Here is a 26,384-nt window from a genome sequence, read left to right as displayed (position 1 = left end):
GCTCTGGCCTGTGAAACAAAGGGTCGCTGGTTCGATTCCCAGTCAGGGCACATGCCAGGGTTACAAGCTAGGTCCCCAGTTCGGGGCACACGAGAGGCAACCACACGTTGATGATTCTCTCCCTCTCTTTCTCCCTCCCTTCCCCTCTGTGAAAAAATAAATAAATATTTTTTAAGAAGAGAAGTTGATTATTGACATCATCAGAATACAAGGCAAGAAATATTTTGTTGCTTTCATATTTATTGCGGTCCTCTGTTGATTATGAAACAGCTGTCTACTTCTGTGACTTGGAGGCAGCTGGTTAATGGCCAGTACTAACGCTGATGAAGTTGTGAGAAAGGGTATGTTATGTACCCTTTTCCTGAATTGTTTTATCACCTGTAAAACAGGTCGAGGAACACTGAAAGCTTACTGTTTCTCTAGGTGCTGTGCTGAAATGTTTTATGCGCAGTTTTAGATTTAATTCTCACTCCAACCCTCTGGGGTGGGTGACATGATGTTTCCCAGTTGATAGATTAGGAAACTGAGGTGGAGAGGCTCTGTTGTATGCTTAGCCAGTGGCTGAACCAGGATGTGAACCCCGAAAGTTGGATTCTGCCCTAATCCTGTATTCTTGACCCTCCCACTCTGCTGCTTTGACCCATCTGGAAATACAAGCACGTCACGAATAGGCACAGTACCGTTTGCCATAGTTGCTGCTGTTATGATGATGATCAGCCATAGCATTTAGCTTCTTTTATGTCTGTCCCAGTTTTTCTACAAGGAACACATATTGGTTGCATAATTAAAAACAAAAAATTCCTACTACCCCAGCAATAAAACCAGCTGTTTCACTTAATGTTTTATTTGCCAGTAAGTTTCTGCTATCCATGCTTTCATTCCTTCCATTCCACGGGTGAGATTTGAAGCAGGCACACTGGTGGCTGTAAGAATTTTATTTTGTTCTAGCAACAGCAGTTCAGAAAGAGTCAAGTTTATTCAGATGAAGCTGATAAGTATGTGCTTCTGAGCGTGTGTGAGCCAGCCCCCAACCCACCATCTTGCTAATAGCTGGAGTTGGCTGTTTAGTAACTAACTCTGTCAACTGTAAGATTGTTTCAAGCTTTCAACATTTGATCAGCAGAGGCACTTTATTAAATGCCTCTTAACCCATCAGCTTTACTATCTTCAATATTCATTGGAGCCTAGTAGTTGGTTGGTGCAGTTGAAATGATTTGCGTTATGGTTACGTCATTTGTCGTTTAGCGAGAGGGGTCTGTTAAACATCTTTGGCCTTCTTACCAATGCCGGGAGAATGAATGAAAACTTCTTACTGACCCTGGGAGCATGAATGAATGAAAGGGGACAAATGCGAAGATCAGTCACTGCACCTTACATAGGGGAGGAAAGACCCTGGGACCTGGTCGGGTAGAGGGTGGCTGAGAAGGCCTGACTCTAGGGCCAGCCCCCAGTTGAGTACCAGCAGGTGAAAGCCCCATATTCAGGCAAGAGGAAGAGAGTGGTCTAGGCGGCAGCAGTACTCGGAGCCCGGCAAGGAACTCCCTGGGGTGCTCACCCCAGCCTGTGGCAAGGCTGGGTGAGGCCACTGAGCACACATTCAAGTCAGTGCCTGTTGGCTGGAGGCCTTCTGTGAACCAGGGGCTGGTTATCCAAGATAAGGAGTCTAGAGCCTACTCTCGGGTGCTCCCCCTCGGCCTCCAGGAGCTCAGGCTCACCCTAGGGAACCAAGCCTGTGGATACCTTTTCCCTCCAGACTTGGAGTCAAGGAACTAGTTCCGGCCACAGCTTCAGAGGACCAGAGCAGTCTGAGACTGCCCAGGAACAGGGAGGTTGCCCAAGGTGCCCCCCAAGAGGTAACGGTGATAGTTTATAAAGCACTTACTTCACACTGGTACCAGGGCCCAGAAGGGTTGAGTGACTCGCCCGAGGTGAGGGAGGGACCCAGAAGTGGGCCCGGTGACCAGTTCTGCAGCCCGCACTCAAAACTTGGCCTTTTACGGCCTCCGGAGGACAGCAAGGTGCAAAGAAGTCTTTGAGCAAGAAAAGCTGGTGGGCTTAATTAAATTCACAAACGGGAAGGGGATGTGCAGAAATCTCATTCCTTTTCTGTTTTGGGGGGGAGGCACTATTATAGTTAAAAGGGGTGGGCATTTTTAATTTGGTACAGCTGAGGACTGAAGGAACTTACAAACGATCAGCTTCGAGTGTGAATTCCAGGGAATTCTGAAAGCTCTTGCTCACTGAATGAATGTACTTAGTGGAAGACCCTAAGCCTCACTATCAACTGTAATGGAGTTTGAACAAATCCCTTTTAGGAAGAAAGCGACAACTTATGTGAATCCAGGTAGTGTGGGTGCATGATGATGAGTTCATTCTTCTTAGTGCTTACGATGTGGTTAGGCATGTGCCTTGACCCTTGCAGGAACTTTTTTTTTATTCCTCTCATTGTATAAGAGAGCAAACTGAAACTAAGCGACTCATCAAACAATATATTGATGACACAATAACTCTATATACTTCAGAAAACACATACATTGATTTTTAAATATCTTTATTGAGCTATAATTCACGTGTCATACAGTTCACCCATCCAAGTGTATTATTCAGTGGCTTTTAGTGTGTTCATTGAGTCGTACAACCATCACCACTATCAAATTCCAGAACATTTTCATCGCCCCCAAAAGAAACCCCCGTACCCCTTAATCCCTCCCCATTTCCCCAAACGCTCTTCAGCTACAGACGACCACTAAACTACTTGCTATCTCTATAGATCTGCCTGTTCTGGACACTTCGTATGAACTGAATTGTACAACATGTGCCCTTTTGTGCCTGGCTTCTTGAACTTAACATGATATTTTTGAGGTTCATCTATGTTGTGGCATGTATCACTACTCATTCCTTTTTTTTTTTTTTTAATGAAATTCTTTGTTTTTAATATTTTGTTTATTTATTTTTAGAGGGAGATCAAGGGAGGGAGAAAGAGAGGGAGAGAAACATCCATCAGTTGCCTCTCGCACACCCCCAGTCGGGGGCCTGGCCCACAACCCAGGCCTGGGAACCGAGCAACCTTTCGTTTTGTGGGGCGACACCCGACCAACTGAGCCACACTGGTCAGGGCATAGTAGTTTTACCCATAGTGCTGCTTACCTTCCTCCCCTGAAGCCAATAAGTAGAACATTTTGGATATTTTTGGAAGCTGCAGTTAATATGTATGTACCACAACTAGCGTCTCAAATCAAGACAAAGCACATGTGCTAAGAAGTATTATGGCAGTTAAGGTTTTTATATTCCACAAGTCCCATGGCTGGGTATTGCGTGCTTGGAAGGGAGCTCAGAGCTGTGTTTGGAAGGCAGGGTCCAGCCATCAGACTGAGCTCACACCAGAGAAATAGGCAGTTGGCTCTGAAGACCCAGAGGGCCACAACAGGAATGGCAGGACAAGATAAATAGGTATGTCTAGCACCTGAAAGAAAACCCTCGAGGGGAAAGGGAGTGTGTGTGTGTGTGTGTGTGTGTGTGTGTGTGTTTTCTTATATTTATCTATAAATATGTCCATATACACGCTTGGCAGATCATGCTCATTGTCTATAGGACCCATGGATGTAGCTACTTCAGGCCACTTGGCACTCAGTGCATAATAATGAGGGTGGTGTTTTACTCTGACCCGAATTATCTTCTGTACTTTCAGTTTTGATTAAAGGCCTGCACTTCCTGTTTTACACTTGAATGCTGATATGTGCTTAAGAAATCCCCTATGTTTCATGTCGTAGGGTGGCTCTATTTCATGAAAGCCTTATTTAGACTGAATTTTAGTGTGGTTGTTGATGATCTGAGGTCTATAGCCAGTGTTTATTTATTAGGCATTTAACTCTATAGAAAAAACTCAGTAACTGTCATCTTTTCTTATAGGCTCCAAATTCATATTGTAACTGTGCCCACAGGCAAGCATTCATTTTTCCATATGTTGCTGTAATTAATATATAAATACTGTTTTCTGTTTTTATACTTATATGATCTCTCAAACACATTGCCACGTTTTTATATAATATTCGAGTTTTATAAAGGCCAGTGTTTCCTTTACAGAATGTGGAGGCTGTGGATCCACGAGGTCGAACATTATTGCATCTTGCTGTTTCTTTGGGACATTTGGAATCAGCTAGAGTCTTGCTCCGCCATAAAGCAGATGTTACCAAAGAAAACCGTGAGGGATGGACAGGCAAGTATGCTTTTACAATCTTTTATTTATTTATTTAAAATTTTATGTAGAGAGAGGAGGGAGGGAGGGAGACGGGGAAAGAGAGAGAGAGAGAGAGAATACCAACTTGTTGTTCCACTTATTCTTGCATTCATTGGCTGATTATTGTTTGTGGCCTGATCGGGGATTGAACCTGCAGCATTAAGTGTTTTGGCACAATGCTCTAACCAACCGAGCTACCTGGCCAGGGCTTAAATTCTTTTAAAGCCTTTCATTTTGGCTTTTCTTTCCAAATAAAGGCCAGTCTCAATCATCATTGTCCTCAGAGTCATCTTTATCTTAAGGCTCTTTCACTCTTGGGACTAGGGGCTGGGGCGAGGGGATGAGAGCCTCGGATGCTGCTGACTGATCTGCAGCAAAACAATGGCCGGGATTGTGTCCTGGGCCAAAAGCCCTGGGTGGAGAGTGACTACTCCTCATCTAGAAAGCAGCTCTCAGTGCAAACCCTTCCCACCATACACAACTGTGGAGGCCAGGTTTCCCCGAGCCATGTGATGGGAACTACTATGACTCCGTCAGGAGAGGCAAAATCAAAAAGAAATTACAGCTAGACGTGGCCTTTTCCAGTGAAGTCCTCGCATTTCACTTTTTTTGCAAGTCCTCTTACTATTGGTCAGGGTGATTTTGTGTTGTACAAGCACAAGACCTGCCTGCCTGATCTACATGTAACCACAAATGTGTGATCACGTCATTAAAGCTAGCTCTCTGAAGACATTGTCAGGGTTTCATGACCAGTGGGAGGAAAGGGGGATGAGGGGGGATGAAAGGGGTTTGATCAAGAGGCTAAGAGTACTCTTTTCTTCTCTTTTTTACCTATTTAAGAGCTAGCAATAAGCCCTGGCTAGTGTGGCTCAGTGGATTGAGCACCAGCCTACAAACCAAAAGGTCGCCGGTTCGATTCCTGGTCAGGGCACATGCCTGGGTTGCAGGCCAGGTTCCTGGCTGGGGGTGTGTGAGAAGCAACCGATAGATGTTTATTTCTGTCCCTCTCGTCCTCCCTTCTCCTCTCTCTAAAATTAAATAAATAAAAATTTTAAAAAGAGCTAGCAGTGGAGGCTGGGAGGAGGGGATAGGAGCGGGGCTGAGGGTGTGGTAGATGGGAGATGTAGAGGCCCCACTGTCTTAAAAAAAAATTGAGCTAGCAATAAGAAGTCACGGTCATACATGATAACATGGGACTACCGCCACTCTCCCGCCAGGGAGAAAATGTTGGTCTTTGATCTGATAGGCATTTTTCAGACTGGCTTTGGAATTGGTCAGCAAGTGTGAGAATACTAGGTGATTAAATCCCACCTTTTTCCCCAGTTTTACACGAGGCTGTGAGTACCGGGGACCCCGAGATGGTGCACACGGTTCTTCAGCACCGGGACTACCACCACACGTCCACGGCCCTGGAGGCAGTTCCCGAGCTGCTCCAAAAGATTCTGGAGGTATTCATGAAAATATGGCATTGCCATCCTTCGCGTTAAATGCTGAAACGGTAGCTGGAGACATAGTTTGATATTCTTGTGTACTTTCCTGAAGGGTTTTATGGATCATGCATATGATGTATGGAATTCTAAATAGTATTTCTTGCTTTCCAGCTTGTTAACTGCATGAGGTCATCCACAAATTATGTTTCTAGGTCACTAGCCTTACTCTTTTAAATGCTATTTAAAAATTAGAACTAAGACAAATGACCATCAAATAGTTAATTTTTCTAGGTGTCTGATTTCTTAAAAGTAGCATCCTGAGCATAGGTCATCTCAGGGAGGTTATATTGGGCATCAGTGAATGGACAGGGATCTTCAGGGTCTGTTGAGGTTCACAGGCCTGTGTGCATCATCTCTTTGTCACTCCTGTCACTTCTGGCCATTAGTATTTTGCGACTTCTAATCTGTTGCCTTATTTTATGTACAGTTTTTGGCTTTTGGGAGGCTTACCTGTCCTGTGAATTAAAGCATATGAGCTCTGTGAATTAGGCTCCTGGATTGTTTTGGATGATGGCTGCCAAATTTCTGATAATTCTTGTTACCTACAGAAGTCATCTTACCAGTCAGCCATGTATAACACTACCAGGGCAGCGGGAGATGAGGACATACCGGCGGTTCCATGTTCACATCATGTATTCTCAAGTGAAGCACAGATGTGAGCTTCCCAAAATATCTCCAGAGATATTTGTTCATAAATTGGCTTTGCCACATTAGTCAAAACACATTTCTTGAGAAAAATGAACAGGAACAATTTTGTTAGAAGTTAGACAATCAGAGCACTCTTTCAGAAACTATTTCTACGACATGCAAACTAAATCCTGCCACAGACATTAATTTCCCATGTACTGCAAAGAAACCTTCCATGACATACGAAATAGTTATATGCAGTGTTTTTAAAATAGGTGTTAAGTGTTTGAGTTTACAATGATTACCTGGATTTATCTTACTCTTATCTAACTTCAGTAGGTACTAAAAATATCGTTTGTCCATTTGACGAAACAGAAAATGACTTCTTTAGCACAGAGTCACGCCTCGTTTTAAAAATTCAATGTAAAGAATTTCCTCTCTCTCCTTCTCTTTTTTCATTTGTATTGACCCATACAGTGAACTGCATTGAATTGCATTCTCTGCTTGAAGTTATAGATGGCCCATAAGTGACTTGTGTGCTTCTGGGCACCAAAGGCTGCTGAGTTTTCTCATAACACACTCCTCTTTCTCATCCGCTGCCCTTGGAGTGTGTCATCACCGACCCTTGGGTCCATCGTTTGAAACCAGAGTAGATTCTTGGTCCTCCTGCCTTGTGCTTCTGTAAAGATCACACCAAAACCTCGGAGGTGGGAGGGAATGGAAAAGCACCTGGAATACCTCGCATTTCTCTTCTTGGGTGATAACTGTTGAAATTAAATAGGATGGTACTTATAGTAAGGAGCTCTTCAAGAACCTGCTTTAAGAATTCATGGTACATCAGAAAAGCAACTGAAATGGCGTTGCTGTGGTGTTATACAACTTCAAAAAGCCAAATCCTGAAAGTTTTAAAGAGAAAAGTAGGGGCAAAAGTCTTGTTAACTGGGGGAAAATATCAACATCTTGGAGAAGTGATGTTTAGCTGCCTCTTTTTGGTTTCATAGAGTGGTCTGATGAATGTGAGCACTTTTCCAGAACACAAAGCCTTTTACAGTCAAGTTCCTGGTGTAATAGATGGAACTGACGTTCTTTTCGCTTGAAGAGAACAGCCTGTTATGCACATTGCATGGCAGTACTGAAGCCCATCCTCCCAGGCTCCTCTCTCTGTTACTGTTATGAACCTGATTGAGCCCCTAAATCAGATTTGACTTTTATCCTCCTCCAACCTTATTGCTTTCAGTTAACTTTATTAACTGTCTAGACACTTTATATCAAGAATAAATCACAGCCTGGGTATAAAATAAGCATTTATTTTGATGGGTTTGCAATTTGTGTTTCTTCTTATTGTCTCTGTTCTCTCTCTCTCCCCCACTTAAAAAACCCTGTCACCCCTTCTTGTGCTCGTGTTCAGTTAATAGTACCAAGCGTAATTTCTTTTAAACCTTTGTCCTTCAGACTCCGGATTTTTATGTGCAGATGAAATGGGAGTTCACCAGCTGGGGTGAGTGGCTGTGGGCTTGTAATTTATTTGTTTCTAAATTTATTTTGCTTGAATATAGGTTTATTTTTTCCTTTATAAAAGTTACGTGTACTTTTTTTAATCTAGAAAATGCATGGATAAAAATAAGGAAAAATAGTCACCTATAACCGCACTTAGGCACAACTACTCTTTATGCTGTGGGTGTTCTCCTTCCAGTCTTTGCCCCACGCAAAGGACTTTTTCTCCCAAGCATCCATAACTATAACATATAGACAATTTTGTCTCTTTTTGTCATCTCAAGCTGACATTTATTCATATTATTAGTTCTAAAAGGCTAATATTTTAGGAAGATTTACCATAATTTACTTATTTCCCTATGCGTTTCAGCTGGAGTCTTTTAAACTTGTTATTCTAAGGAAGAAGATGATATGGATATTGGAATAGCTTGTTATTTTACAAAATGGATGTATTTCTCCAAAATCTTATGTAAGGCGAATTGACTGACAGTAATTTTCATAGATGTTCTACTTTTATTTCTTGCAGATCAGTTAATGACAGTTCCTAATTCCCAGTTTTCAGCCATTTTCACTTCCAGACTTCCCTTTCAGGCAAGAAGTCATATTTGTAATGAAACACTGAAATGAAGTAAAAAGTATATAAAATAAGAGAACTTCAGATTCTTCTGTGAAATGAATGAGTTTTTTTTTTCTTCCTACTGCAAATAATCACCCTGATTTCAGGTTTTGCTAAAAAGCAGCACATTTTAGACATTTGATATTCTGAATGGTGGATATGACAATAATGGTAGGCCATAGCCATATGTCAGGAGTGGCATGTGTAACCGGAAAGGCCAGATGGACACACTCTAGCTCTGATGGCAGTCAATAAGAGAGGCTCATTTTGTGATTGAGAATCAATTTAGAGCTTACTCTGGACAAGACACAGATCTTCACTTTTATAAAGAGTTATAGAGTGACTTCCTGTATCAAAGTGTGGGAGCCAAGTCCAGTTCTGTGTGGTGGCCACCGGACTGCTACTCCCATCCTTTCATTAGAGTCAGACTCCTGATGTCCTGGGCCCTGGGAGTTCTGCTCGGCCCTCAGGTTTTTCTGAGTAGTATACTTCTCTTCTGCAGTGCCCTTGGTTTCCAGAATATGCCCTAACGATGTCTGTCGCATTTGGAAAAGTGGTGCCAAACTGCGTGTCGATGTCACATTGCTGGGATTTGAGAACATGAGCTGGATAAGAGGGAGGCGTAGCTTCATATTTAAGGGAGAAGGTGAGTGATTCCATTGCAGTAGTCACTGTGCATGCTAAATTCTGGAGTGATTTTTAACCATAAAACGTGTTTACATTCATGTGCCCTATCTGATCCTTTCTGGGCTTTGTTGTTGTTATTCTTTTTAGTTACTCCCCTCTCAATTCCTATATCTTTTTTCTTCTCTGTGTAGTTCTTTTATGTGTATTATGTACCACCCAACATTGTTACCCTCTTGATATGTATCTAATGTCCCTGAGCCTCTTGTATCTCTTTATATTCCCTCCATAATCAGGCGTGACCCCCATCCCCCACCCCCGCACCTTGCACAAATAATTTATATTTTGTGACCATATGTTTTAAAGATTTATTTATTTATTTTTAGAGAAGTGGGGGAAAGGAAGAGAAAGAGATGAAGAGAAACATTGATGCACAAGAGATAGGTACATCAGTTGGTTGCCTCTCACACACTCCCAGCCGGGAACTGGCCCACAACCCAGGCATGTGCCCTGACTGGGAATCGAACTGGTGACCCTTTGGTTCACAGGTCAGCACTCAATCCACTGAGCCACACCAGCCAGGGCAATAGTCTTTAGGTTTTATCAGATGGTACCAGGGAGGAAGATTGGAAAGATGATGCATTTTAACCTATGAGGCTTTCTTGTGTTTGCATCTTATTTGCACTTTGCTTAGTTATGCCCTTGTTTCCATTAACAGACAACTGGGCGGAGTTGATGGAAGTCAACCATGATGACAAAGTGGTCACCACTGAACACTTTGATCTTTCCCAGGAAATGGAGCGCCTCTCTTTGGACTTGATGAAGCCAACAGGCAGGGAAGTTGAGAGGCGGCTCACAAGCCCGGTCATTAACACCAGCCTTGATACTAAAAATATTGCTTTTGAAAGGTACGAATTTAGGTTCTGCATTTTAACATCTCATCCCTTTACTGCCATCCTTAGTGGCCTGTATGTATTGATTGGAAATTATGGGCGGACCGGGATTTTTCTAATATTGCAGTTTAAGTACTAGTGTTTTAAAGTTAATGTCTGCTGTCACCAGGTGGAAACCATAGGTGATATCTTTCATCAGATACCATTTTTATAGCACATTGATTGAGTCTTGGAGAAATGTCTTCATATTCTTTTATGGGCCCTTTCTAATGAATTTTACTTGAATTTTATTTTTGTTTCAGTGTTTGGGGATCTTCATAAGGCTCCCCAGTCCTACATCATGGACCTTTGAGTTTCCAGAAGCTAGAATTGATCCAATATTGAATGTGGTTATACTGATTATTAGTCAGATCCACACCTTTCATATAATTAAGTATAGTTCTCTCTTCCCAGCTCTCCTGCCATAAGGCCTAAGAGTTTAGCGCAAGAGTCTGGAAGGGGTTTTAGTTCTAGTCCAGGTTCTACCCACAGAAACCTCAGAGAGGTCTATGCCTCTGTTAACCCAAATGAGAACACAGTGTCTGGTCATCTGCCTCTGGGGCTGTGCAGAGGTGTGTAGGGCCTTTGTAAGGGAAGCAGACATTGTCACAGCTGTCAGCCTAATGCTTCTACCATAGAGCAAGCTGAACCAGGGGAGTCTGCAGGAGTCTGAGTGTGTGCCTAGGATGTCACATGCAGATCTTGATAAACCGGGGCGGCATACTATGAGCTACCGTGGACAGCATTTTCCTGGATTTAGGCCTCCTTTTCTCTTCATAAGTATACTGTCCTCTCTTTTTCTTTTCTTCTTCACTTCCAATACATATAAAATTTATTGACAAAACTGAATTTTCTGTTTAGTCAAATATACTAAGTTTGGATCGAGCTGTGGAATGAGGGTATTCGTTGTAGCAGAAGAGAAAACGGAAACACCAGGTCTGCAGCTGCTTCGGTAGGGAAGCCCCCAGAGGCAGGGTCAGTGCCCATGGCAGCCTTCTCTCACCAGCCTCCCCTGCTGACAGCCATTGTCCTCCAGAGACAGCAAGGTTTAGGGACTGACCGAGGCTTCACCAGGAAAGGGCTTAGGAAGACATCTCCAGTCGTTGGCATGCGCCTCTGCAGAGAGGGAGAGAGCCCGTGAGCTCAGGGCTGTGTTCTCAGGCTGGAAGATAGAGGAGCCTGCCATCATTGCCACCTCCCAGCAGTAGGGACAGGAGCTGGAAGGACTGAGCATCATCAGCAGGACTACTAACTACCCGTTCAACTTTGGGCGTGACTTAATCCCTCCAGGTTTCCGTTTCCTCCACTGAAAAAAAAAGTATGAAGTCACTGAAATCCATGTCCCTAAGATGTCATGAGAAGAGCTACTGTTCCCTCTAGTTCGTCAGCAAAGTTGTTAGTTGCTTGTCCTTAAATGCAATTTCTGTTAATCACAGAGGGTAGATGGGAAATGATGGCATGTTCCATTTGTCCTGAGGACTAAGTTGCATTGTGTATCTGCGTGGTCATAGGTTTCTCAGACTGTTCAAGCTAATCTTCCTTTTGCTACTGACATTAGGTTGCTGAGAGAGAGTTTCTAGAAGACAGCTGCTATTTTTTGCGGTGCTCAGAATTAAATTCTGTGATTATTGAGTTTCTCAGGCATTGAGTAAGAATCAGAGGCACTCTTAAATGTGGTGTTTGCTATGTAGAAACACTGCATACCTACTTCTTACTGGAGGTGTGAGCATTCATTTGATTGAATTTGGAAGATGTAGATCTCTTATATTACGATAGTCATTTTCACCCATTCCTTTTTTCTGTTACTTGGGGCTTGATGCTTGGCAAGTCAATATTTTTCCCACCTAAATTTCTGGCCTAATATATACCCTCAGGTTGCAGTTTGGGCTTTTCTCTTCTCTGAAAGATTACGCTCTGCTCACCTTAAATAAAACATTCCCTTCCATCGTAATAGCTTTTCTCCAAATTGTTATAGCAGCCTCCAGGCCCCAGTGCTGCTATGTGGCCTTCGGTGTGGTGGTCTCAGTGGAGACAGGCAGAGGTGAAAACAGCAAGAGAGAGAAGCTGGGTGTTCTCTTATCACTTTCAGATGCCTCTGCATGTAAAGTTAACCAAGTGCAATCGTGGTGTTAAACTAGGCTGTCGACACTGGTTTAATAACCTAACTGTCCGAGGACTTCCAATCAGGATGGCAGAGGAGCAAACAGGTTTTGTGGGTGTTGCCGTCTGGGTTGGTACTTGTTCAGGTTACCCCAGAGGAGATGCCTCTCATGGATGGAATTCAGTGTCTTACATCGTTATTGAAGAAGTACCAAAATAAGTTATTTTTTTAAAAAACAAACTAAACTAAACTGTCAGAGCGTGGGAATGGAAAAGCACGTGGAATAGTCAGGATCGTGGACAGAGCAGATAGAGGTGAGTGAGAAGCGTGGTGGTTCCCTGGGAGGAAAGTGCAGCTCTGTGTCCCCAGCCCATGTGACAGATGAAGTTGGGTAGGCCGAGGCATCCTTTGGTGCTTCGGACGACTGTGTGCCAGAAAAGGATGATTTCCCCTTAAAGTATGAAGTGACTTAGTAACAGACAGGGAACTGAGGATTGAATTTGTTAACCAGAAGGAATATCTCGATTTTCAGTTATCGGTGACTAAGAGGGCGCTCTGGTTTATTAATCAGTTAGGTATGGCCCCTAGCCCCTTGCACCCCAGGAATATTTTGTCTCTGAAATGTCACTTGGACATAGCTAGAAGTTTGTGTAATCCCTTTAGGATTTCTTTCTTTCCCTCCAAGGGTCATGGTGTACTAATTGTGAACAACTAATAGGAAAATTAAGGCTTTGGTTCCTTTCTCCGATTGGCTGTAACGCACACATAAAACTCTCTCTGGCCTAATTTCTCTTACCAAATCCCACTAATAGAAAAGCAAACTCTTTGGAAACACAGTATGCACATAACTGCCTACCTTCATTGTGACTTGGCTAACATGCTACCATTCCTGGAGCTTCCTGTGGGATGTCCTGCTTCACTCCAGAGTCAGAGCAGAAGGCAGGCCGTTGTCGCACACGGGGCCAAGTGCGGCAGTCCCAGCGGAGCTAGGACGCGGTGTCCTAGCCAGAGGGGCCGCCTGGCCGGGCCTCCCTTGTGAGCGGTAGCGTTTCGCAGGGGGTGCTGCTCTGGAAAAGACTTGGAGCCTCTTCGCTGCTCTGGGTTCCTAAATGCCTTTTTTCTGGAGTGTGTTGAGTGGAGTCACTGGGTTTGGGGGCACGTGATCAGGGCTGCATTTGCTTCTGAGATGCTGGGCTACTTTAAAAGCAGTTCCACAGAGCTGGGTCCACAGACAGGCTGGAAAACTGCATTTACTGTCCTTTCCTCTGCGGCACCAAGCCTGGTAAAATGCGTGACCGAATCCCAGGCCGTTATGCAGGTATCGGTGGTCTCTCCAAGCAGCTTGCTGCAGTGATGAATTCTTACCCAACTCGTTCTCTCCCGGGGAGCAAGGTGGTCTGTGTCTCCTTGTTCTAAGAATTCCTCGACTGAGATGCAGCTGCTTACGGGGACAGAGCCGCTGACATCTGTTCCCATAGTTAAGATGACCCAGATAAACGCTCTGACCCAGATACTACCTTGTGGATAGCCCTTGGACGCTGGTCATCTTCACTCACTCCTTTAGGACAGCTGTCCGATAAATGTCACCGCCTTTGTCACCTACACTGGCAGTGTTTGTAAAGAAGCCAAGAACAGAGGTTTTCTATGCCCAGGGTGAGGCAAATTGATTAATAGCTGGGAGGGGGGCGGGGGATGCTAAAGCCATCTGTCATTGATAACATCCTTTTGTGGACAATTGGACCATGACTTCCAGGTGTCCTTCAGTAACTTAAGCTGGGGGAAAAAAAAAACAAACTATAAAGACTGCAGGGATAAATCTGAATGGCATGTTGTACATGTAGAAATTTGTGGTGTTCACTTTTTATCAGAACTAAATCCGGATTCTGGGGCTGGAGGACAGATAAAGCAGAAGTTGTTAATGGTTACGAAGCAAAGGTAAAAGGAAACTCTTAAAATAAGATTTAATATAGCAATTTAGCTTCTATGCAAATGAGGAGTCTGTTCAGATTTGGTCATGCATCTGTGCCGTGGAGATGCTCTGGGGACTGAGTCCTGTCTAGTGTGTCTCTCACTTGGATTTTTATCTTATTCGACTTTCAGAAAATGGGATAGCATGTCCCAAGGAGGTCTCTAAGTTAGGCCAAAGAGAAACAGTGTTGTAGAGAAATGAGTACAGGTACCAGTTGTTCTGATAGGAATGACAAAAAGAGAGAAGGAGAAAGGATTAGACTTAACATGATTGTTCATCTTTTTTAATAACCTGAGTGGGTTTTTAAAAAGAATCATTAAGTAGCTTTTTTGAGTCTCCTTATTTTTGTTAGCCTAGTTGTTACCAATTAGCTTACCACCCACTTATGTGACATCAGTGAATTCAGAACACAGCTGTCCTAGTGGAGACAACAGCTGGCATTTTGTCTGCTGGACAGCCCTGTCTCCTGGCCCTTCCTTGGCCCTGCAGTACAGCCAGGATTGATGGCCCCGGAGGGCAGAGCCAGGCACTGCAGGATCCTCCGGTGACCTCTGAGCCCCAAAGAAAGCTTACATCATGCTCAGCAACTTACATTCAGTAACGGTCGTTCCAGTGCTGAGCATGCTTCCTGAGCCTTTGAACATGTGGCAGATCCAGTTAATTCTCTGTTAAGCGAGGTATTTGATTTTCCAGACACAGCCCAGTCAACCTTAATAACAGAGCATCTACTGTGGCAGTTAAAATAATTTTTGTCAGTATCCGGCATACCTTTTAAATAGGGACTTGCTGGTTATAAAGCTTATCAGTGTAGAGAACCTTGTGTTCATTCCTTTTTCCTTCTGCCCTGCAGATGGCTAAATCAGTTCGATAAGGTGGCCAGAAATCAGTAGAAGTACTAGATACAGGCTTGGATGCCTCAGCACAATATAAATCCAGTGGGGAGGTGTAAATTGCAGGACATTCTCTGAGAGTGTTTAGCAACAAGAAGGGCCAGTAGGAAGATGCAACCTCTCATTGTTAACTCCTCAGTATTTAAAACTCTCAGCGATGCAAAGTGGCTGCTGATGCATTTCTAAGCTGATCGCTTGTGTATTTTCTCTGAAGGATCCTAATGATAACCATTTCTCATTTTTATTTTGCTGGAATTTTTTTTTTTTTTTTTTTTTTTTGCTTCAGCATTCTTGCTCTTGCTATGCTTATTTTGTGAGTTTTGATTCCTTGTGTCACTGTTTCTCTTGCACACATTTCTCAAGGTTTACACAGTAAATAATGTGAGCGTGATAACCAAAATACGGACAGAACATCTGACCGAGGAAGAAAAAAAGAGATACAAAGGTAATCCTCCACCCCTTTTTTTTAAGTCTAGAGAACCTCTGTTGGCTCTGTTAGGTTTGGGGTTAATGTGATCGGTGTGCTAAGCTTAGCCCTGACGTCCTTTTTATAAAAATGTTCTCAGTTTGGCTCATTCTTGGAGATCATTCTCCTTACTTGGCTTCAGTTGTAATTAAAGCCATTCACGAGGGCTTGTTGATGTGCTATGAAGCACAGTTGTTGGGTGAAAAAGTAAAAGGATTATCGGAGAATATCCCTGGAGAAGTGATTTGGTCCAGAGTTTCTCAATGAAAGAACATGGGCTCTGAGCCAAAACATTGCCAATAACATGGTTGCCACTTCCTGGCTCCGTCAGTGGCTGGTTCTGTGGCTTTGTGAAGATACTGACCCTCTGTGCCTCAGTTTCCTCACAATGAAATGGAGGTGCTCCTAGACCTTCTTTAGAGTTTTTGGGCGGAATAGGTGAGTTATTGCCTGTAAATCTTCAGAGCAGCACCTGCAATATGTGACTAGGTCACAGTAATGTTTACCTACCACCACCGCTACTGTTTACTATAACACCACGATCTAGTACTCCAGCTTGACAGGTGAGGAAGCTCAGCTTAGGGCCCACGGGCAGTGACCAACCACGATGAGATTGGAATCCAGATCTGGCTCACTCCCAAATCCAGCCTCTTTCCTCTGTTCTGCTTTAGTTCTTGTAACTGTTGTTCATCTAGTTTAGAGATCCTAATAAAAAGAGTCCTACAAAGGATAAATTAACTGATTGTTACGGTGGATGATTTTATGAGTGAGTCTGTTCCAGAAATGGATATCCTAGTGCAGAGTGCTTGAATCAGACTTTTAGATATGGTGAGAGTCTTTGTCTATAGTCATAAGTACAGTGTAATATTGAACATTAAACTTCTCCCCCCTCTGTAGCGGACAGGAACCCACTGGAATCTTTGTTGGGAACTGTGGAACACCAGTTTGGTGCTCAAGGGGTAAGTTGAAGTGACATGCTTCCAGTGCAGTTTGTAGGTGATGGCTTTTCTGTGCTGGGGGCGGCATTTGCTGAGTCTCGAACAGAGATTCGGTATTTGAAAGGGCTAAGGAGTACTCACAAGCTGGAATCTGAGACACTCTCCTTGAAGAGAAGTACGTGAGTCTTGAAATATTTTTAGAGAAGGGGCAGAGATTACAGAAATCAGGTGCATTCTCTTATGCATTATAAACTAGGACCTCTCTGTAAAAATGGAAATTAAAAAGGATTCAGGACTTCACATTTTAACAGAGCACCTTAAGAAACATTTCCTCACTCGATCCTCACAATAACCATTATGAAACTGCTACAACAATGTCACTGAGGGTCAGGAAAATGAAACCACCTTTCCAGTGTCACAAGCTAGAGAATGACAGAGCTGAAACCTCAAGTCCAAGACTTCCAGCTCTCACATGCTTTCATATATTTCTCTCTCCATCTTTTATATCGGGAGATAAAAATGCAAAGGAGAGTAGAGAAATACTTTGACATGGAGAAATCCATAGACTTGCCATGTAGCCTGGTTAACACCTTTGTAGATTTTCATGTTCTGTGCAGTCACTTAATTTAAAAAACGTTAATGACTAGAATGTCCTGACCCGTTGCCAGTTAACGTGTCCACCTTAGAGACCGAGCGCCATAGGCCTCCACTTGCAAGCCTCACATGGTATGTCTGATTCCCCTGCAGGACCTCACCACGGAATGCGCCACGGCAAACAACCCCACAGCCATCACGCCCGACGAGTACTTCGATGAAGAGTTCAATCTGAGAGACAGGGATGTCGGGAGGCCGAAGGAGCTGACAATTAGGACACAGAAGTGAGAGCGAGTCAATGGCCATTTTCAACGTGTGGATTCTGCTTTGGTTCAGAGTTGTGCTGCTTTATGGTGTCACGTTCATTCATCTGCCCATTCCTTTAAACATTATTTTAAATGACTTTATTGGACAAAAGCTAACGGTAGATTGACCATCTTATTAGAATATAGATTGGCTATAAGAATTCTTTATTTTACAACTGATCAAATGAAATGGTTTCCACCAGCTAGCAATTTCTTCATGCTTGCTGCCAGCAAAGGCTCCTGCAGGCTGTAGTGGAGGTCGCTTCCCTGACTGCCAGATTTCATAGTGATCTGAATTCCTCATTGGTTTAGTCGCATCATGGCTCTGAATTGCAATGTAAGATAACTGGGAAGCGGTGGAGTAAGGAAGCTGGTGTTGTCTAGCCTCCTGCTTAGAATTCAATTTTCCTGTCTGGTGATGATGGCCTCTGTCTTTTCTTGGTCAAACCCTGTAGGTTCAAAGCAACGCTGTGGATGTGTGAGGAGTTTCCCCTCTCTCTCGCGGAGCAGGTCATTCCCATCATTGACCTGATGGCCAGAACTAGCGCTCATTTTGCAAGACTGAGAGATTTCATCAAATTGGAATTCCCACCTGGATTTCCCGTCAAAATAGGTACCGTTAAAGGAACCACAGGAGCACGTATAGGTTCCGGGTTTTTTTTTGCAGGTGACAGAACGTGCTTTAGGGAATTGGAGCACTTGAGTCACAAATAGCATGCAGGGGACATAGTAGAGGAGGTCAGAGTCTAATTTGGGTTAAAGAAGTGTCATGATTCTTGGTCATTGAGCATATCAAAATTAGGACATTCCCCAACTATCAGTTCTCTTTATTGATGGTGCTGACAGATGGAAAAAGGCATAAGAATATGACATAGTCATTGTTTCAATATCAGACCTTAAGTGAAACTTCAAATTAGGTAGTTCATTGAGGAAGACAGTTGACACCAAGATCCTCTGATACATAAATATGTTTTAGGGCCTGAAGTAGCATGATAGTATCAATAATATAGATACCATGTACAATACCTGTGACTTGTGAGGAATTTACGTTTTGGATAGTTGTATATGCATGACACTTGAACCCTGGCTCGATCACTTCCTCACCGTGATCTGGGAAAAGTTGCTGAGCCTCTGAATCTCAGTTTTCCCATCTGTATACTGGGAAGGGTCATTATGAGGAGTAGATGCAATCATACTTATAAAAAGTACTTGGCGTGGTACCAGCATAGTAAGAACTTACAGCTAACTACTAAATGATGGCTATTATTATTTTTCTTAGCAAAATTATTTATAAGTGCTTTTATTTTGTTAGAAATTCCCTTGTTTCATGTCTTAAATGCACGGATTACATTTGGAAATGTCAACGGCTGTAGCACTGCTGAAGAAACTGAAGCTCCAAATGTGGACGAGACCAAGGCCAATTCAGGTAAAAGAAAGTTGGGTTTTATGATTTAAAAATAAAATTTGCATACATTTAGTCATTACATAAACTTATTATTTTTAAAATTATAGTAGCTTATAATAACAGATATCTGTGCTGAATCAAGAAAATTTTAGATATAGTTTAGATTAAGTGAAAAATAAAATTGAGAATATGTATGACCCCACTAGTATTAAGAACACAACATAGTCTTTAAAAACAACTTTATTCACTGAAATGCTCTCGTTTTTATGTGATAGATCAATGCATTTTGACAAATGTATACACTCATGTAACCATGGCCACAGTCAAGATAAAAGAGCATTTCTATCATCCCCCCCAAATTTCCTCAGGCTCCTTAGCCATCAGTCCAACTCACATTTGGGATACTCTTGTAAATGGATTTATTTTAATTTTTATTTTCTAGTTACTCATTGCTAGTGTAGAGAAATAGTATAGAATTTTTTCAGTTTTTAAAAATTATGGTCAAATTTGTGTCTTAGGCTAGTTGAAAGATACACAGGTGTTTGTTTTATATTATTTTTATGTTAAGTTTACAGATATGTACATGCTGTCTTTTATACACTCACTGTATCTCATAATAAAAGAAGGAAAAATAGACACATTGGTGTGACTGTGTGTATATACATACACGTCACATTCCTCAGGACAGATGAGTCCAGCCGTCCGTCTCGAGAGACGATGGTGTAGCTTCTTAAGAGTCTATCTGCACCGCCGAGAATGGCTGTGCAGTCCGACTCGGGAGTGACACGGTATCTGTCTCCTCCCGTGTTGAATCGACATCTTGCGATGACGCTGGAGTGTCCTCTCCAGTGAAGCTGAAGCTACAGAGCCTGGGCAGGGTGATATGGAGGGTCTGCTGTTGCCCATGCAGCAGACCCCCCCTCTCTTCGCAGCTGAAGGGTCCAAGGGAAAGACGGAGTCAATACAGCTTGGCTTCAGGTGCGCCGCAGGAGTTGCCAGTGTTGACTACAATGTCAAACCGCCTTAGGGACTCCGGCTCCGGATTTTCTGTCGGGGTTTACTCCCTTAGCCTTTCCCCTGAAGAGGTATGCCGCAAGGCAGCGGAGGTTTTTTAGAATCAGAGTTTTCCTTCTCTGATGTGCCCTGACTGGAAGATCGAACCAGCGACACTTAGCTCGCAGGCCGACGCTCAAACCACTGAGCCAAACCCGGGTAACTCTGGAATCAGGAAATAGGAGAAAGGGTGTAGGGAGTGAGCTCTTCATTTTTCATTCTACAGTCTTTTGTGATTTTTTTAATGACTGCATTAATTTTATTACTAAAAAAAATAAGGCAAAAAAAGAAAAGCACTATTCTGGTACTTTTGTCTGTCAAGATTATTCCTCAAAATCTCTCTCACAGACTAGCCAACCTTTATTTTAATCATTTTAATTTTTTAATTTTAAAAAATGTGTGTACATAGTTGAAGTGGAGATTTATTTTACTAACTTTGGCGATGGACGGCCACCCCCTGTGTTTCAGCTTCCCCGGCCGCGGACTTTGAGGTTGATCAGTCTGTGTTTGAAATTCCTGAATCTTACCACGTTCAAGACAATGGCAGAAACGTGCATTTGCAGGACGAAGATTATGACATAATGCAGTTTGCCATCCAGCAGAGCTTACTGGAGTCTAGCCGGAGTCAGGTGCACTTATCAGAACAAATGGCAGGGCATGGGGACTTTTACTCTCCCAGTTGGCCTCAGTTTGTAGCTAATCTGAAAGACTTACTTTAAATAATAACTTGGGCATATTTATGGTATTTACAGAGATCATTTTGTATTTTATACACCTTGTCTTTTCCAAAAGGTTATTCTACAGGGTGAGGCAAAAGTAGGTTCACAGTTGTGAGTACACGAAACATAGTTTATTCTTGTGTTATTATTTATTAAGTATTGTATTATATTCCATATGAACAACTGTAAAACTATTTTTGCCCCACCCTGTGTAAGATACACACTCTCATATAATCTGTGTAGCCCCATCAGCATCATTCACAGGGTGTCTCCTGACAAACTTTCCTTTTCCTGTGTTCACCCATGTGGCTGCTAATTGTGTATCTTTTGGGGCATGCTCTATGATTTCCTGGTCCTGAAACAGTAAACTCATGTTAGTTTACACCATCATATCTTCTCTATAGAGTATTATCTGTGTGTCAGAAGTCTCATAAGAAGGTATGTGGATTTGAATCTCAGCTTCCTCATTGTGTTCGGTTGCTCAGTTAGGGTGTGATGAAAGTGCTGGTTGATACGTGAATTTTTTTCTTTTTACTCATGTTTTATTCTGGTATAAGGGGTATGATCGCAAACTCTTTTGAGTCTCTAGGTAAAAGTAGAGCTAAGAACAGGACAGACCAGCATTAAGAACAGTTGCCTTTTAGTTTCTTACATGGTTCTTCCTCCAGGCCTCAGCTGCCTGGGATAGTCCAGGGCATGGGGTCCTCCTCCCCCGTCATCAGTTCCTTCTGTCCCCTCCCTCCTGTGGCTTCCCCAGGCTCAGGTTTTTGACATTCTGGTTTTATTCTTGAATCTCAGAGCTTGAGTACGGTGAGCCCCATGCTTTCCTGTGGACCCATTCTTAGAGCCATTCAGTTTTCTGAGACTGAGGCTGCTGGGCCAAGGGCAGACCCCAGAGCAGGCATATTCCCTTTGAGAGGCCTCCTGGGAGAACACCCAGGCCCTGGATATCACTGTCAGTCCAGTACAGCTTTTCTTTCCCTATATACGTGAGCTCATTTTTTCCTCCAATACCTACATAAACCTTGTTGGCCATAGTTTTGCAAAGGGGAGCAGCTGAAGTCACAGACAACAGATTCAGTTAGGCACTGCTTAGTGGTGGATAATGGGGATACATTCTGAAAAATACATTGTTGGGTGAGTCTGTCATTGTGCAAACGTCATAAAATGCACTTACATAAACCTAGATGGTATAGCCTACTACACACCTAGGCTGTACAGTAAACCACCGTCATATGTACGGTCCTTCATTGACTGAGACCTTGTTAATGTGGTGCATGACTGTGTGGAATTATTTGTTCTAACCTTGCTCTAAAAGAATCACCAGCTTTGTTCATTTAAACTTTGCCCAAGAATAGCTGCTTTTAATAGATTGATTTTGTGTCAAGTATGAAAAACTCTTAAGCAAGGTAGTGTGCCATATACTACCTGGCACTTGGGTGTTGTTCTAGAGATAACCCAAGTCCCTGTTAGTTTTTCACACAGCACTATCAATAATGAGCACATAAATAATTTTGTTCTCGCTGCTTTCATTTCCTTATTGGTATGCCACCTATTCCTTCTAAGAGGTATTCACATCCATCACGTTTGTTTTTCCTAGGACCTTTCAGGACCAGCTTCAAATGGAGGGATCAGCCAGACACTTGTCTATGATACCCAATATGAGAGGTAATTGACATAACTCCTGATGATTAAACCGAGGTTGGCATAGGCACTTTGTATATGCAACACTGCCTGGTGGGAGACACTTGATTAGTTAGCTCTCCTGCTTCCTCTTGTGGCTGAGTTTCCGGGAACAGGTGATAGAATTGCTGATGTTTCATAGGCCAATGCCATTGGCAGACAGGCCCTGAGGACATAAGTGTTTTCTGATTGGTCTCATCTGCAAAGACTGTGTGACCACACAGGGTCTGGGTGCCCTCAGTGGGACATATGTATAATTTTAAGGATGTTGACATTTTGGAGAAAAGCTGCAGAGATTATTAGATTTTTTAAGGGAGGAAACCAGAAAAGTTTGTTTTACAAAGCATTTTCTTAAATTTTGGGCGTATATGAAAACCTGTTGAAGTTATTTGGGTTTTGCTTCAAAATTGATCCAAGTTCAATTCCTCGCCCCATTACTTAGTAGCTGGGTGATCTTGGGCAGGTTTCTTAACCTCTCTGAGCCTCGGGTTTCTTGTCTGTATACAGCACCTATGCCCCCAGAGTTATGTGGAATCAAATAGCATCATGCGTGCAGAATGCATGAAAAGTACCTGGCACAGCGTGCACTTGGTAAGCAGCCCTGAAGTGTAGGTGCTGCCTGCTGCCGCCATGATGATAGTCACTCTTTTTTCCCCTCTTTTTCCAACCCAGGGCCATCCAGGAAAGCCTCCTCACCAGCTCCGAAGGCCTATGCCCTGCTGTCTCAAGTGAGACCAGCCATTTTGATAGCGACTTGCAGCTGGCCATGGAGCTCTCTGCCAAAGAGCTGGAGGAGCGAGAACTCCGCCTCCGGGAGGAGGAGGCGGAGCTCCAACAAGTCTTACAACTGTCTCTCACCGAGAAATAGACCTTTCTGCCCAGGGGCTGCACGGAGCAGAGGCTCTGGGCTGCACGCTGGTGCTACTTACCAGGGCCCCGAGGCGGAGAGACTGCACCTCCCATGTGCACAGCAGATGGCAGCTGCCCCCTTCTTTACACAGAGGTGCAGGACCAGGTACTCCCTGGTCCGTCCACAACACTCCCCAGTGAAGGGGCTGGGGATGGGCAGGCCGCATCTCCAGGCTAAGGGGAGGAGAGCCTTGTCACTTTCCATGAGCTATATTGGCTTGCAGGTCACATTTTTTCTACCAGCTTTAGACAAAAACCCCAATCCCCGCAGGTTTGTATGTTAATTTTTACCAAGGAGTGGTAACAAAACGAGTTATTGCAGAGTCAGGGTGCTTTTATATATGAGAGCAGCAGCCTTTGTAGAGTCTGGTTTATGAACATTTATGGTACCTCTTTATAGTTCTCCAAAGAAATGGATAATCTGCCGATCCACTGTTTTTCTTTTTTTTACCTTTATACAGGGTTTCTAGGACACCATCACTGTTCCTCAGCCATCTCCACCTTATTCCGTTCCTTCCATCCCCAGCTAACAGTAAAGAGGAGAGGTGTACAGGATCTGTTTTAGCTTAGGGTTAACTATTTGCATCAAATTAAGATGTACGAATGACCCCGGTATTGCCTTAGCCTTAAAAGTTACTAATAATTTCACACCACCTCACTTCACTTATTGAGGGATCTGATTTGAATTTGTAAAGGCAGCTCCTCTGAGAGCAGGATCCTCCAGGCTAAATCCAGGGCAGCTTAATCCTGGCCCTGAAGGCCCAGCTAAGAGAACCTGAGCTTTGTTCTTCAAGTGGGCAGGCTGGCCAGAATACCAGACAGCACAGAACCAAACCCACTGTGTCTGGGACTTCCACGCAGAGGTCCAGGAGGACCCTCCCAGTATATGCGTTCAGCTCACCTGAGAAGGGGTGGAAATCAGAAAGGGAGCTACAAATGGAACCCAGTGGCTCTGCATTCAAAAGGGAAAGTGATGATTCCACATTGCTTTTTAGAGTTCAAATCAACATCTTTCTGGGTAAATATATTTTTTAACAGAATCTTTTTATTATTTTTAAAAGATGTAAAAACTATACCCATCAGTAGCAATATAAGGTTATACATTTTAACCAGATTTTCTCAGGCCTTTTTTGGATACCTTTAGTAATTAACTATTTTGTCTAACCCTTCTGTAAATAACCATCACAGAATGAACATACAGAACCCTGGAGAATACAGCTGAGGGTCCCCTCACTCCGACCGTCTCTGTGTATTCATTCCCACAGGCTGCACTGAAATGCCCTGGTAAACAACATCCTCCTATTTCACATGTTTCCCATCTATCTATTGGGCTTCACTTGGGATGGAGAGTAATAGCGACTGTTCCAGTTAATGTCTGTATTATACACTTAGCATCGCCAGTGAAACGTCCCTAGCCCCACACACAAAAATATCTTTTTTAAAAATAAGATTTTATTTATTTATTTTTAGAGAGAAGGGAAGGGAGGGGAAAAAGAGAGGGAGAGAAACATTGATCAGTTGCTTGTCATAGGTGCCCCGACCTGGGACTGAACCCACAACCTAGGCATGTGCCCTGACCAGGAATCGAGCCAGCGACCTTTCGCTTTGTGAACAACACCCAACCAACTGAGCCACACAGGTCAGGGCAAGAAGTGTGCTTTTGATTCCATATAACCATCTGTCTCTTTTGTCATGGTCTGATCAGAATTCCTTCTCTGCACACCAGGCCAGTATATGCAGCGTCACATCTGTTTCAAATACATACCTTGGTATTGTGTTTACTTAGTACTTACCTTGAGTGAGGACACTTCTTGGGAACGCCTGCAGTTAGGTCACATTGTTTACTCACTAAGGTGAACCATAGGTACTCTCTTATGTTTGCATTCCATTGTTCTGCTTCCTGATGGCTCTTTGTCCTAGGAAGTTAATTAAAAAGGTACTGAGCTTTTTGTCAGCCTGTCTGCAGCATTTTTCATTTATGTGTTCACTCCCTTAAAATGCAAATAAAGACTGCTTCCTTAGAGGATGCTCAGACGGTATCCTAGACAGCCTTTGGGTCTCTTCTCTTTCCATGCTGTTTTTCTAGTCACTGGCTGAACCCACACTTCCCATTTTGTGTCTTACTGGAACATCAGAATGCCCTCCCAATGCTCAACTGTGTATCACAAGGTGACACGCCCCTCTCGGCCCTCCTGCGGTCACACAGCCCACGCGTCCAGTGCTCCATGTTTCGAGCCAGTGCCAGGGCTCCTTTGAGACCTCTGCATGGAGATGGACTGGCTGGCTCTTGGGGAGTGAGGAAAACCAAGCTAACATCAGCTCTCTAATGTGCCTGAATATGCCCTCTCCTTTGAAGCTGGAGCACTTTGTGAGGCTGTTCTTACAAGTTCAGATGATAATCAGGGCTTCCAGACACACCAAACATGTTGGTATTAAAACAAACAAGGCAATGACTAGTAAAAATGATTCTAGAAATGACACCTTGGTGATACTGGGAAAATGAAGGCGCTGCTTTGCTTTGGGGGAAAAGATAACAGCAATACTTTGGGCCAGTGGGACACTGTGAAGAAAATTGTTACTGTGGTTGAGATGCAATACCTGTGGATTATTTAATTTAAAAATGTTAGCAGTTCCCTGCTGAACACAGATGACACCGAAGACAAGTTGGACTATGGCAGCTTCAAATGACTACAGCACATTAAATGATGGGGTTCAAAATCCAGACTACGCCCACGTCCAGAAATATGTGTGATTTAAAACAGATCCAGCTGGAAAAAATAATAGTCATAAGACTCCAGAGCTCCTAAATCTCAAGCAGCACTTGCAGACTTCGTTATCCCAACTTTAAAGAAAGTTTATCGTTTGCTAAAATAACTCATTTTTATGATTGGTGTAAATTAATCATATGTGTTCATTTGGGTACTCTGTATATATTCTGAGTACAGTTCAGTTTGTGAGGCCTAGGGTTTGGCTACTACCCTCCCCCATACTCTCAAAGACGGTCAGGAAAATAATTCTACTTGAAGGTACTAGTTAGTCAGTCCCTGGAACATAAAAGTTTTCTGTATATGAGAAACGCCCAGAAGGTACCCAGCCATGTAATATAAAAAAAGACATTTATTAAAGATATAAGAAACATTGTATATAGGGAAATGACACCTCAGTCCCCTTCAAAATAGGCACATTAGGACCTCACACAGTTCTCCCAATCACCATCAGCTGCCCCATCTTATTTTCCTGAATCTCATCCACAGTCTGAAGTCTTTTCCCTTTCGAGGGTGATTTTAGTTTTTGGAAAAGCCAGAAGTCGCAGGGCAGAAATCTGGGCTGTA

General features: G+C 43.2%; 1 protein-coding gene across 1 annotated transcript in view; it reads left to right on the top strand.

Moving 5' to 3' along the window:
* ANKRD13A (ankyrin repeat domain 13A) overlaps positions 1-25,006 on the top strand; it is a 28,104-nt gene extending 3,098 nt beyond the window's left edge. Inside the window, exons 2-15 of the mRNA XM_090291135.1 lie at positions 4,084-4,216; positions 5,561-5,685; positions 7,807-7,852; positions 8,967-9,110; positions 9,807-9,996; positions 13,990-14,056; positions 15,344-15,425; positions 16,344-16,405; positions 17,132-17,262; positions 17,739-17,896; positions 18,596-18,709; positions 20,210-20,370; positions 22,061-22,128; positions 22,816-25,006. Of these exons, the coding sequence (XP_090147261.1) occupies positions 4,084-4,216; positions 5,561-5,685; positions 7,807-7,852; positions 8,967-9,110; positions 9,807-9,996; positions 13,990-14,056; positions 15,344-15,425; positions 16,344-16,405; positions 17,132-17,262; positions 17,739-17,896; positions 18,596-18,709; positions 20,210-20,370; positions 22,061-22,128; positions 22,816-23,011 (1,677 nt within the window). The 3' untranslated portion in view covers positions 23,012-25,006. The remainder of the gene's footprint in view (positions 1-4,083; positions 4,217-5,560; positions 5,686-7,806; positions 7,853-8,966; positions 9,111-9,806; positions 9,997-13,989; positions 14,057-15,343; positions 15,426-16,343; positions 16,406-17,131; positions 17,263-17,738; positions 17,897-18,595; positions 18,710-20,209; positions 20,371-22,060; positions 22,129-22,815) is intronic.
* Positions 25,007-26,384: the final 1,378 nt, after the last annotated feature.

The sequence above is a fragment of the Furipterus horrens genome, unplaced genomic scaffold (genome assembly GCF_987537825.1).
Source record: "Furipterus horrens unplaced genomic scaffold, mFurHor1.1.pri manual_scaffold_11, whole genome shotgun sequence".
NCBI classification, from domain to species: Eukaryota; Metazoa; Chordata; class Mammalia; order Chiroptera; family Furipteridae; genus Furipterus; species Furipterus horrens.
Note: the sequence above shows the minus strand (reverse complement) of the source record. Positions and strands in the feature narration are given on the sequence as shown.